At 40.8% G+C, this 12,893-nt stretch overlaps 1 protein-coding gene across 1 annotated transcript in view; it reads right to left on the bottom strand.

Annotated features, from left to right (window-relative positions):
• Positions 1 to 450: 450 nt before the first annotated feature.
• The window catches only part of LOC103350787 (transmembrane serine protease 11F), an 81,368-nt gene continuing 68,925 nt past the window's right edge, over positions 451 to 12,893 (bottom strand). Inside the window, exons 10-11 of the mRNA XM_008267796.5 lie at positions 10,829 to 10,971; positions 451 to 746 (exon numbers count right to left, since the gene is read on the bottom strand). Of these exons, the coding sequence (XP_008266018.1) occupies positions 588 to 746; positions 10,829 to 10,971 (302 nt within the window). The 3' untranslated portion in view covers positions 451 to 587. The remainder of the gene's footprint in view (positions 747 to 10,828; positions 10,972 to 12,893) is intronic.

Here is a 12,893-nt window from a genome sequence, read left to right as displayed (position 1 = left end):
TCAATTATATTTAAATACTTTTAAAATGGCACCTCTTGTGGTTAATGCTAATGCTTTGTATGGTTACCCAGGGTACAATTCAAGTTATATTGCAAAGGATATGATCCTCCATTCGAGCCACTGAATGTCCATTCATTGGTTCTAGAAAGTTGAATACCTGAATTCTCAGGGAAGACTGCTGTTTGGTAATTTTTCTAAAAGGATCCCAAGTAGCTTCAGGTATTATATGAGGTATAATTTTGGCATTCCTGGCAGTTCTTCATATCCCGTGGAAAATGTTGTTCCTTCTCTTCATTGAGGGAAGCCATTTTTCAATACTCATCTTACTAAGAAGTATCACAAACAACTCCCCTTGTGAGTGAGGAGAAATTTGAGTGAAATTTGCTGTGTCGTTTTCCCTTGTGGGAGAGACAGTTTGGTCATATGGACACAAAGGCTACCTCATATTAGTCTGGTCCAGGTCCAAAAAGGTTCTTGACATCTAGCAAAAACACTGATCAAAACCAAATGAACATAAATAAAAATACACAAGATGCAGGTATTTCCACTCCATATGCCCTGCATCCAGAATTCACAGACAATTCACACTAGATACCAGTCTTTGAGGCAATCCAATCTCTGTACTTAGTCACTCTTGTGTAGACTCCAGGTTTTTTGGGAAGAGCACATGACTGTCCCCAACTTACTATACCCACAATATACCAGATGTCATGATTATCATAAACCAGAGGTCCACCAGAATCACCCTGAAAAATAAAAACAAATAAAAATTTGATATCATTAACTCTAATCCAGTTCAGTAGGAAGGTTATTGTAATCATCTATCTTCCACAGAAAAAATTAGAAACTGATACATAGATCACAAAGCCTGACAATAAGTAGAGTATATTTTGGTCTCTCAATCAAGTTAAAATGTCATGCTAAATTTTTAGAAAAGATTTATTTTATTTGTTTGAAAGACAGAGTTACAGAGAAAAAGGAAGAGTCAGTGAGAGAGAGATCACACACAAACACACATACACACACAGAGAGAGAGAGAGAGAGAAAGAAAGAGAGAAAGAGAGAGAGAGAATTGGCCACAATAGCCAGGGCTGAGACAGACGGAAGCCAGGAGCCTAGAATTTCATTCTGGTATCCCATGTGAGTTGCAGAGGCCCAAGTACATGGGCCATCCTCCTCCGTTTTCCCAGGCACATTATCAGGGAGCTGGATCCGAAGAGGAGACTTGAACCTGGGCTCATATGGGACGTTGCTGTCCCTGGTGGTGGCTTAACCTGCTGCACCATAACACTGGCCCCAAAGTAGCTGAGACTTGAATTATCTCTTCCATGTGAGATGCAGACATCCCAAGCAGTGGCTTGACCCACTGCACTGCAATGCTTGCCCCATGGGTATACTCTTGATCTGCTTTTCTTTTAGTTGTCTACTTCTAATTTTGTTTTCCTGATGAATTTTATATAAACTACTTTAAATCTCTTTTGGAACAATGAAGATAATGTAAATAAATACTTATAAATGTAGAGATGAAAAGTGTGATCTCAAAAAATCAAACTGCCTGGGTTTAAGATCTAGCAGTATTAATAACTGTGAACTTGATTAAGATCCTTAACCTTTTTTTGAACTCTGTAATTAACACACAATTATTCTTAGGTGTTTAAATTTTAACTGAAAAGTGATCCCTCTTAAATATAAGAGTGGGAATAAGAGAGGGAGGAGATGTACAATTTGGGACATGCTCAATCGGACTTGCCCCAAATGGTGGAGTTAGAATCGTGCCAGGGGATTCCAATACAATCCCATCAAGGTGGCATGTACCAATGCCATCTCACTAGTCCAAGTGATCAACTTCAGTTCACAATTGATCACACTGATAGGTCTAAGTGTCAAAGGGATCACACAAACAAGACTAGTGTCTGGTAATACTAACTGATAGAATCAAAAAGGGAGAGAACGATCCATCATGGGAAGCGGGATACACAGCAGACTCATAGAATGGCAGATGTCCTAAATAGCACTCTGGCCTCAGAATCAGCCCCTAAGGCATTCGGATATGGCTAAAGAGCCCATGAGAGTATTTAAGGCATGGAAAGCCAAGACACTCTGGAAAAAAAAAGAAGACCTAAATGAAATATCTCTGCAAGTGAGATCCCAGTGGAAAGAATGGGGCCATCAAAGAAGGAGGTACCTGTCTCTGAAGGGAGGAGAGAACTTCCACTCTGACTATGACCCTGTCGGAATAAGATCAAAGTCAGTGAACTCAAAAGGCTTCCATAGCCTTGGCAACTCATGACTAGAGCCTTGGGAGATTACTGATGCCATAAACAAGAGTGTCAAATTGTTTAGTCAGCAACAGGAGTCACTGTGTACTTACTTCTCATGTGGGATCTGTCCTTAATGTGTTGTCCAATGTGAAGTAATGCTCTAACTAGTACTGAAACAGTGTTTTGTACTTTGTGTTCTGTGTGGGTGCAAACTGATGAAATCTTTACTTAATATATACTAAATCAATCTTCTGTATATAAAGATAATTGAAAATGAATCTTGATGTGAATGGAATGGGAGAGGGAGCAGGAGATGGGAGGGGTGCAAGTGGGAGGGAAATTATTGGGGGGGGGAGCCATTGTAATCCATAAACTGTACTTTGGAAATTTATATTTAATAAATAAAAAAAACAGAAAAAAAAGATCCTTAACCTTTTTATGACTCTTCCATTAACTATGTATTGAGTTCCTATTATGTGTCCCAGGCATTTTTAAAAGTTTTATTTATTTATTTGAAGGTCAGAGTTGCACAGAGAGAAGAGAGAGAGAGAGAGAGATCTTCCATCTACTGGTTCACCACCCCACTGCGACCCAGGCATTTTTGTGAATATTGAGGACACAACGGTGACCACAGTGAAAGATCATTGAACTCAAAGAGCTTGAAGTGGGAATGAGATGCAATCTAGGTGTGGCAAAACTCTGGGTCATGAAGGAGCTTGGTCCATGCCTGGTTCTGCAAATGGAAGGGGGCTGGAGAGAGAAGAACAAGGGGGACAAGTGGTATATGATGCAGCTGGAGAGGTAGGGAAGGACTTTTCCATGAAGAGCTCTAGGAGCCTTATTTAGAGGGATTTTTGTTTGTTTTGTTTTATCTTAAGACCACAAGAAGCCATTGAAATGTTTTACTTGAGAGTTTGACATGCTTAGATTAGCATCTTCTTAGAAATCATTCTGGCTTTTGCTTGAAAATGCGTAAGAGAGCATTAGACTGAAAATGAGGAAATCAGCAAGATGGGTAGTGTTATTGACTGTGGGAAGAAAAAGGGATAGAAGACAGAAGCTAAGGCGGCAGGATTGGGGAAGGCAATGGGAACACGGTGATGAAGGGATAGTTAAGAAGGTAATTTCCAATAATTTTCTGGATATGGGATAGGGAGAGAAAGTTTCTAGTCTTCTGGCTTGCTTAATAAAATTAAAGGGGCTAACCTTCACATGGGTACAAAACATAGGAAGAGGATCAGGTTGCATGGGTAGGGGCATAAGAGAAGAATCAGGTGCAGCATTTCAAATCTGAGATGTGTTTGAAATGTCCAAAGTGGAGTTGTTCAATAAGACTTGGATATTTGATTCCAGAGCTCTGAGGAAAACTGGGCACTGAAATCATAAACTTGGGAATTATCTGCAAAGAGATGGTAACTGACACTGTGGAAGATAATTAGATTCTCCAGGGAGAAAGTAGACATTGATGTGGGATACAAATCATTACAAGGCAAGGGAAGATAATATTTTAAGAAAAGGCAGTGTTAAGCATCATCAAATACTATAAAAATGTTAAAAAAAGAATAAGGCCAAAAAAGCATTTGCTGGATTTTAAAAACACAAATGTCAGTGGTGAGTCATTGCAACTTCAGGAAGCACCATTTTAGTGGAGTAAGGGAAGAGAAAACTGATGGAAATGGATGGAGGAATTAATGAGTGGTGTTCTCCGATGATTTTTTCTCCGCAAAAATTTACAGCTTGGGTGCAGGTGGAGTGGCAGAGAGTTTTTCCCAGGTTTGGCACTTTGTCAGACAGAACCATTGGAAAGAGAAAGCAACAAGTGAGCTGGGGGTATAAGCAATAATGTGCTAAAACTGATGGCAACAGTGTCATGGGCTAGATGGAAGAGGAGCATAATTATTCAGTTCTGTCCAGGTCCATTCTCCCCACAAACACTCGCAAATATCCCATTACTTGTGACTGAAGCTGTGACATTCTCTTGGACTGTGGAACTGAGAATAACTGTACAAGAAGACTCTGGCCATGTTGTCTTTCCCAAACTAATACAGCACTGCACACAGAGGATTCTGTGAGACTGTGGTTTTTCACAGAGGAAGGAGAGAGTTAGAGATGGACATTCAGCTTCCTCATCATTCTGGGATTTTTCATAGCAGGTGCTCTCTTGTCTCATTTCATGGGAAACATCAGAGATTGGCAGGGTTGGGCTACCTGGAGTCAGTTAGAATAAAAGAATAAGAGGTGGGGCCCCTGTTAATTGGCACAGATCTTGGTGGTGGCTCAGCATTCCAGGCAGCAGAAGCAACAACCAGGAAGGTTAACCACTAACATTACTCTGCAGGAAATACGGTCTTTGGTTTTCCCAGGCCTAATTCCCTGGCTAGCCTCCCTATCCAGCCCTGGTGCTCTCCTTAAGCCTTTGCTAAGCCAGGAGGCAAGAACAGGTCAATGAATATTTGCTGAGGGGAGCATCTGGCCTCTCCCTGTCCTAGCATCTGAACCATTATTCCACTAAGCCTCAGGGCTCTGCTTGAGGCTACCTTAGGATGGGAGGCAAGCCCATGACCTCATAAATCTGTGGAACACAGCTCTGACCCCTGCATACCTTAATTGATTGAGAGTAATCCCAGAGCCTTGCTCAATCTTGGAGCTGAGCACATAACCCTGCCCAGTGACAGAACCCAACTGCAGTATTTGCCAGCCAGTGAAAATAATCTACAGCACCACCTGATTAGAGACGAGTACAGAGTTTAGTCAATAGCTCTGCCTTACAGCAGAGGACAACCAGTGATATGTATTTTATAAAAGCTTTATTACAGGCAGACCCTATGCCTGCTAAATACTGCCCAAGAAAGTGCCCCCAAAAATGTTTTTGGGTCAAAGTAGATGGGTACACAATCATGGTGATACTTTCTTAGATGGGGCCAGGCAACTCCAAGACCAAGTCAGACAAGGATAAAGTATCTGGTCTTGAATCTGGTATAAAATTCTGGTCATTGCCTCTCCTTGGCGACATAGTGTGCACATTCTTTCTGCATCTCTGTACACTATTGTGTTTTAATGTCTTTTTTTTTCTCTAACAGAAGACAAGCCATCTAGCTCCAGATGCTTCTAGGTCAGGGCTTCCAGCCTACCCCATCAGACAAGACGACCAGTCCTCTAGAGCGAGCAGGACAATGTTTTCCGAGGCCACCCTCAAATGCCATAGGACAGATAGCAAGAGAAAAATATATATCCAGCTCTATGCCCATTTGTCAGCTTCTGTAAGATGGATCTTCATCCATTCTATCCCCCATAAGATTACGGATATTTTCTCTTGGGGGGGGGGGATGTTAGGTAGGAAGTTAGAAATTGGCCTATGTATGTGAGAGGAACCTGATGAAAACAGCATCTGCAGAAGCTCACCTTGGAAGTAGCTCGGTATTTTATCCTCAAAGTCCTGCCCAGACCCTGATAAATTTCCAGGTGGCTCAGCCCATTCCCCAAGGGATGCTCCCCAGGACAATCCTCTCCCAGCACCAAATTGGTTACCTGGCATGATAACATGGTGCGATAAAACTTTCACAACCTTTCTCCAAGGCAGGCACCCTAGGGGAAGCTCTATCTGCCCCATGCCAGGCAGGCTATCCAGTCGGATAGCACTGGGTAGTAAAACCCCTGGAGGAATTTCCCCAATTTACACTCAGCAAACCCTTTGTCCTGCAGGAGAAGGGGGAGAAGGGAGAAACAGTGGGAAGAATTAGACCCTTTTCCTTAAAAATCCCAGTCTGAACAAAGACCACGCTCTCAGCTCTTAGCTTTCTGCTGAGCAGCCTGCCAGGCCTGCCAGCTCTATTTTCTCCATTTAACCATGTAACCTTGCTTTCCCACAGCCTGAGTGACTGGGCGCTTTCTCTTTGTCCCTTCCATTCTGATGGATGCCCTACCCCAAGAAACTTTGCTACTTTGCTTACCACTGCAAAGAGAAAGAGAGAGAGAGAGAGAGAGAGAGAGAGAGAGAGTTTTTCCATTCACTGGTTCAATCCTTAGACAGCTGCAATGACCAGCACTGGACCTGGCCAGAGCCAGGAGCCAGGAGCTTCTTCCAGGTCTCCTACATGGGTGCAGGGACCAAAGCACTTGGGCTGTCTTCTGCTGCCTTTCCTAGGCCATCAGCAGGAAGCTGGATTGGAAGAGGAGCAGCTGGAAAGGAGCTGGTGCCCATATGTCCACTATTCCACACACTGGTCTCCAACCAGTGGTCTAAACAGACCATGGAGCACAGCTGGCAGTTCCACTTTACTCCAGAGTATGGACAACAGCCTTGTCCAATAAGGAACATGACAGAATCTATCTGTCTGGGGTTGCTAACAACTGGTCCAGCCAAAAACTGAGGCTAGATTAAATAGCAAAGGTCTACAAGTACCAAAGAGGACGAACAAAAGCTGGAATAAGTGGCTGTTTCCTTAAATGTGTAGGAGCTAATGTAAGAACCCAAGATTATGAAAATTCAGGGAAATATGATACCACCAAAGGATACTTAAGAAAGCTCCAATAATGGACCCTAAAGAAATGGATATATCTGTGAAATGACTGACAAATAATTTAGAATAATTCTTGTAAAGAAGTCCTGAGAACTATAAAATATGAATACGGGGCAAGCATTTGGCCTAGTGGTTAAAATGTCCACATTTGTTAACAGAGTGCCTGGGTTTGATGCTGAGTTCTGGCTCCTGATTCCTGCCTCCTGCCAATGCAGACCCTAGGAAGCAGCAGTGATAGCTCAAGTAAGTGGATTCCTGTGACTCACATGAGAGACCTGGATCGAGTTCCTGGTTCCCTGATTTGGCACTAGCTGGGGACTATTGTTGCTATTTGAGGAGCAAATCAGCAAATGTGAGATCTCTCTCACTCTTTCTCTCACTTTGCCTCACTCCATCAAATGAATGAATATATTACAAAATTTTTGAAAAGAAAATATAGATAGAAAATTAAATGAAATGCGGAAATTAATTCATGAACAAAATAAGTTTGTCAAAGAATTGGAAAGAATAAAATAGGAATCTATTAAAAAAGAATACCTGAAATATAAAAATTCAACAGAAAACTTCAATAGCTTCCAGCAGAAGAAATAATTAGTGAACTCAAAGATAGGCTATTTGAAGTTATCCCGTTATAGGAGCAAAAAGACTCACCAATGGAAAAGGACGAACAAGGCCCATGAGAATTAAGCATCATCATCAAGAGAACAAACTTTAAGTGCAGTTGGAGTTTATAAAGGAGAATAGAAAGGAAAGGACCTAGAAAGTATATTTAAGGAAATAATGGCTGAGAATTTCCAAAATCCGTGGAAAGATAAGAATATCTAGGTATAAGAAATTCAAAGGTATCCAGTCAAATTCAACTCAAAAAGAAGTTCAACAAAACACTGCATAATCAAGTGATAAAAAATCAAAGACAAAGGAACATAACAGTTAGCTAAGTGTCATCAATAGATGAATGGATAAAGAAAACATGGTTTACCCACAAATGTTACTCAGTCTTTTTTTTTTTTTTTTTTTTTTTGACAGGCAGAGTGGATAGTGAGAGAGAGTGACAGAGAGAAAGGTCTTCCTTTGCCGTTGGTTCACCCTCCAATGGCCGCCGCAGCTGGCGCGCTGTGGTCAGTGCACCGTGCTGATCAGATGGCAGGAGCCAGGTGCTTCTCCTGGTCTCCCATGGGGTGCAGGGCCCAAGCACTTGGGCCATCCTCCACTGCCCTCCCTGGCCACAGCAGAGAGCTGGCCTGGAAGGGGGGCAACTGGGACAGAAACCAATTCTGTCACTTGAGATGATATGAATGAATCTAGAGGACATTGTGCTAAGTGAGATAAACCAGACATAGAAAGACTGGGGCCAGTGCTGTGGCGGAGCAGGTAGAGCTGCCGCCTGCAATGCAGCATCCCATATGGGCACTGGTCTGAATCATGGCTGTTCCCCTTTAGATCCAGCTTCCTGCTGGTGGCCTGGGAAGGCAACAGAAGATGACCCAAGTGTTTGGGCTCCTGCACCCATGTGGGATTCTCAGATAAATCTCCTGGCTCCTGGCTTCGATCAGGCCCAGTTTGGCCATTATTGCCATGTCCGCCGTGAACCAGTGGATGGAAGAGTTCTCTCTCTCTCTTTCTCTCCCCTCTCTCTGTAACTCTGACTTTCAAATAAATATTTATTTTTTTAAAAAAAGAAAGATAAGGACCACATGACCTCCCTTATATGTGACATCTAAAGAAGTTTAATTCATAGATGTAGAGACTAGAGTGATGCTTACTAGACGCTTGGCAGAGAACACTTCAGAGAGAAAGAATGAGGAGTTGCTGGTTAAGGGGTACAAAGCAGCAACAGAAAGAACTATAACACATTCTATGGAGTGCTCGAATGACTATTGGTTAGTTTCTCAGCAGAAATAGTGTAAAATCTCCTCAGTATGGATTTGTTCAAAGAATTTTTTGGATATGATTTTGAAAGGTCAGGCAAGCAAAGCAAAATAAACCAATGGGATTGCATCAAGCTAAAAAGATTCTGCACAAAAAAGAGTAAATGACAAAGTAAATAGATAACATATAGAATGGGAAAGCATATTTGAAAATCATATACATGACGTTTAAAGAAGTCAAATGGCACAATAGCAATAAAACAAATAATCTCAGCCTCCCAAAATGAGCAAAGAACATGAACAGACAATATTCAAAAGAGGACATTAAATGATCAATAGGCTCATGAAAAAATGCTCAATATTCCCAATTTATTAGGGGAATGCAAATTGAAGCAACAAGACATCAACTCAAACTTGTTGTAATAGCTCTTATCACAAAGATGAAAGACAAATGTTGGTAAAGATGAGGAAAAAATGCATCAGTTATTACAGAAAATAGTATGACACTTTCTCAAAACCAAAAAATACAACTATCATATGATCTAGTGGTCAATTTCTGGGAATATATCTGAAGTTATCTAAATCAGTGTTTAGGAGACATTCACCCTCATGTTCATTGTAGCATTATTCACAATAGCCAAGATATAGAATCAATGTAATGTTGGTTTAATGGATACAGAAAATGTGGTTTATATACACATAATCAAATACTATTCAGCCTTAAAAAAAGAACAAAATTCTCTCACTTAGGACAACATGGATGAATCTAGAGGACATTATGCTAAATCAGATAAGACAGGCGCAGACAGACCAGTACCACATGATCTCACTTACATGTTGATTCTAAAAAAAAGTTGAAAACATCGAAGTAGAGACTAGAGTGATGATTACCAGAGGCTTGGCCGTTGAGGAGGGGAAAGGTGGAATGTGGAGTTGTTGGTCAAATGGTACGAAGTTTCGGCTGGACAGGAGGAATCTACTGCTGAGTAGAATGACTATATCAATAATAATGTGTTGTAAATTTGAAAGCAACTAAGATATAAATGGTGAAGTGTACCACCACAGAAATTGTTGAGCAAGTGAGTTGATGGCTATATTAATTAGCTTATATTAATCATTTTACATTGTGTACATATAGCAAAATAATGCATAAATATAATATAGTTATGATTTATCAATAAATAAATAATGACATCTAAGCAGGACAGGATTAATGAATTATAAGAACAGAGAAGACTCAATAGTCTATAAGTCCCCATGAAGTTGAGCAAAGAACCTATTTTATTCAATCAGTCAACAGCAAATATTTGTACCAGGCACTGTTTTAGGGTCTGGGAGTTTAGAAATTAAGAATATAGCTTTAAAAAATTCTCTGCCTTCATTGACCTTACATTCTACTTAGAAGAAAAATAGTGAAAAAAAAAATAAACCAAACAAAACAGATAAACAAAAATGTGGTGTACTGGGTGGTGATAAAAGCCAAGTGTGATGGTGGTGGGGACAGAGAAGGCTCACACAAGGAATGTATGCGCATGTTGCGTGTGTTGGGAATGAAGGTTGGTAGGATGGACTAAAACATAGGGAGAGTATTCTTGAAAAGCAGGTGGCAGGGAGGATTAGGGAGCATAGTAAAATCCTGATACGGGAATGGAGATGAGGTCTAGGAACGGAGTCCAGCATTTCAACAGGTTGATGTTGATGTCACAGGGCATGGGATGGAGAGGAAACAGGTTTCTGTTGTCAGTGCCACCAAGAACGAGAGCAATGAAGGGGAGCAGCATGGAGGCTGGGTGAAGAAAACAACATGGATCTGATACAGTAACAGAGGGGAGTGGCAAGCCGTTCAGAGGAGAGGTTTCTGAGTTTGTTTAAGAAAATAACAAAAGAACATAAAAGTAATTGTGGGAACCAAAACTACGGAACAGTAGATTTTAATTTTTTAATTTGTGAAATAGAAATAATTACAGCACTCCTTTTATCTCATTATTCAAATGAAATGATGTATAAAAAGTGTCTAATTTTTGTTTCGTCATACATGCAACGTTCAATATGATTATTCAATAGACATAGATCTTGGTGAAAGAAATGTCATCTTTTTCCCTAGTAAAATATATGCTGAGTTTAGAGAGAGCACATGGAAAATTTCCTTGTGAAAATTTGACCTTTATTTTGGCCTTACCTTACATGCATCTACTTTTCCTTCCATGAATCCAGCACATAACATCCCCGGGGTTATCAGGCCATCATACACGTCTTTTCTATTACACACATCAGTGCTTATGGTTTCCACCCTGGCTTGCCGAAGTTTATTTTGTGTAGGTCCTATTATAGAAACAAATAGTGTTTTTTTTTTATTTTTTATTTATTTATTTTTTTTTGACAGGCAGAGTGGACAGTGAGAGAGAGAGACAGAGAGAAAGGTCTTCCTTTGCCGTTGGTTCACCCTCCAATGGCTGCTGCGGTCGGCGTGCTGCGGCCAGTGCACCGCGCTGATCCGATGGCAGGAGCCAGGAGCCAGGTGCTTTTCCTGGTCTCCCATGGGGTGCAGGGCCCAAGCACTTGGGCCATCCTCCACTGCCCTCCCTGGCCACAGCAGAGAGCTGGCCTGGAAGAGGGGCAACCGGGACAGAATCCGGCGCCCCAACCGGGACTAGAACCCGGTGTGCCGGCGCCGCTAGGCGGAGGATTAGCCTAGTGAGCCGCGGCGCTGGCCAACAAATAGTGTTTTTATGATGAAACTATATCTAAGACATGAAGGCGGGGCAAAAGCACACAATTATTTTATTGACAGAAATTATCACCTAATTTTACTTTCTGTATTGTTAAGTGTCTATATGGAAGGAATTAGCAATATACATGCCCCACGAATATATTTGTGTATCTTTCAAGGTACTCTGAAAACTATATGCAGAACTTTGTATCTATACCCATATCTATGTCTGTGTTTATTTTTCTTTTTTCTTTCTTTTTATATGAGAGGATAGTCCACGTTTTTCTGTACATTCTGAGAGGTTCATCATCCTGATCTTGCCCAAATGTCATAGTTTCCATATAAGGGATCCATGGCCATGGAAATCATTGACTTCCCTGAAGTTTTTCAAGTAGAAACCAGGACCCAGTTAAACAGGTATATTTGCTCTGCTCTGTTTGTAGTGTGTTGTTAGGGTGTTTTGTAATTTGGGAAACAAAATTGATGCCCCTTATGTGCAAGCAATCTGATGTCAGTACAAAAAGTTCTGGGGGTTAGGAGTGGGGGACATTACACCACTGAATACAGGAAGGGAAGTAGGTAAAAGTTATTGTTGAGGAGCCTTGAGCCAGCTAACAGCCACAAATAAAACAAAACTTCAGGGATTGCTCCCAAAGCCAAGTTGGATATGCTTGGAGAATTTGAAAAATTTTTCTCTACAATTGAATTCTGTTATTCTCACCTAAAAAGTGTTATATTAGATATATTAGCACTTGTTTTCTGTTTTTTTTTTTTTTCCCCGATATCTTTGATAAAATTTTAAGAGGGGCCAGTGTTGTGGCACAGTGGGCTAAGCCTCTGCCTGCTGTGCTGGCATCTCATGAGGGTGCCAGTTTGTGTTTTGGCAATTCCTCTTAAAATCGAGCTCTCTGCTATGGCCTGGGAAAGTAGTGGAAGATAGCCCAAGTCCTTGGGTGCCTATACCTGCATGGGAGACCCAAAGAGGCTCCTAGCTTCTGGCTTCAGATTGGCCAAACTCTGGCCACTGTGGCTATGTGGGGAATGAATCAGCAGATGGAAGGCCTTTCTCTCTGTCTCTTCCTCTCTCTGACTGTAACTCTACCTCTCAAATAAGCGAATAAAAATCTTTTTTAAAAAAAGAACCTTAAAAACCTTTTATTTTCTTTATAATATTTAATTATTAATAATTATATAATTTTCATTAACATAATTAATTTCTCTCTCTAGAACAGAGTGAACTAATACTTAGGAATCTTAATGTTCTGGCCTTAAATTTAGAAGATCCTTAGACTTAATAGTCTTTTAGCACTCCTAAGATGGTGGAACAGAGAAAAAATGCAGATTTTTTTAACTAAACAAGACAAAAATTCTCCAAAAAACTCAAAACCCAGTTTCATGTTTATGGCTATCATAGAGTCTCATCAAAATGAGGAAGGACTGAAATAAACGAAGGAAAAAGAAAGCTGTCAAATTAGGATGCAAGGTACGTGCTGATCAGAAGTCTTTATGTGCAGGAAGTATACAATTTTTAAAT

The sequence above is a fragment of the Oryctolagus cuniculus genome, chromosome 8 (genome assembly GCF_051225735.1).
Source record: "Oryctolagus cuniculus isolate XC-2025 breed Fujian yellow rabbit chromosome 8, ASM5122573v1, whole genome shotgun sequence".
Lineage (NCBI taxonomy): Eukaryota > Metazoa > Chordata > Mammalia > Lagomorpha > Leporidae > Oryctolagus > Oryctolagus cuniculus.
The sequence above is the reverse complement of the archived record's forward strand: the minus strand, read 5'-3'. Positions and strand labels throughout refer to the sequence as shown.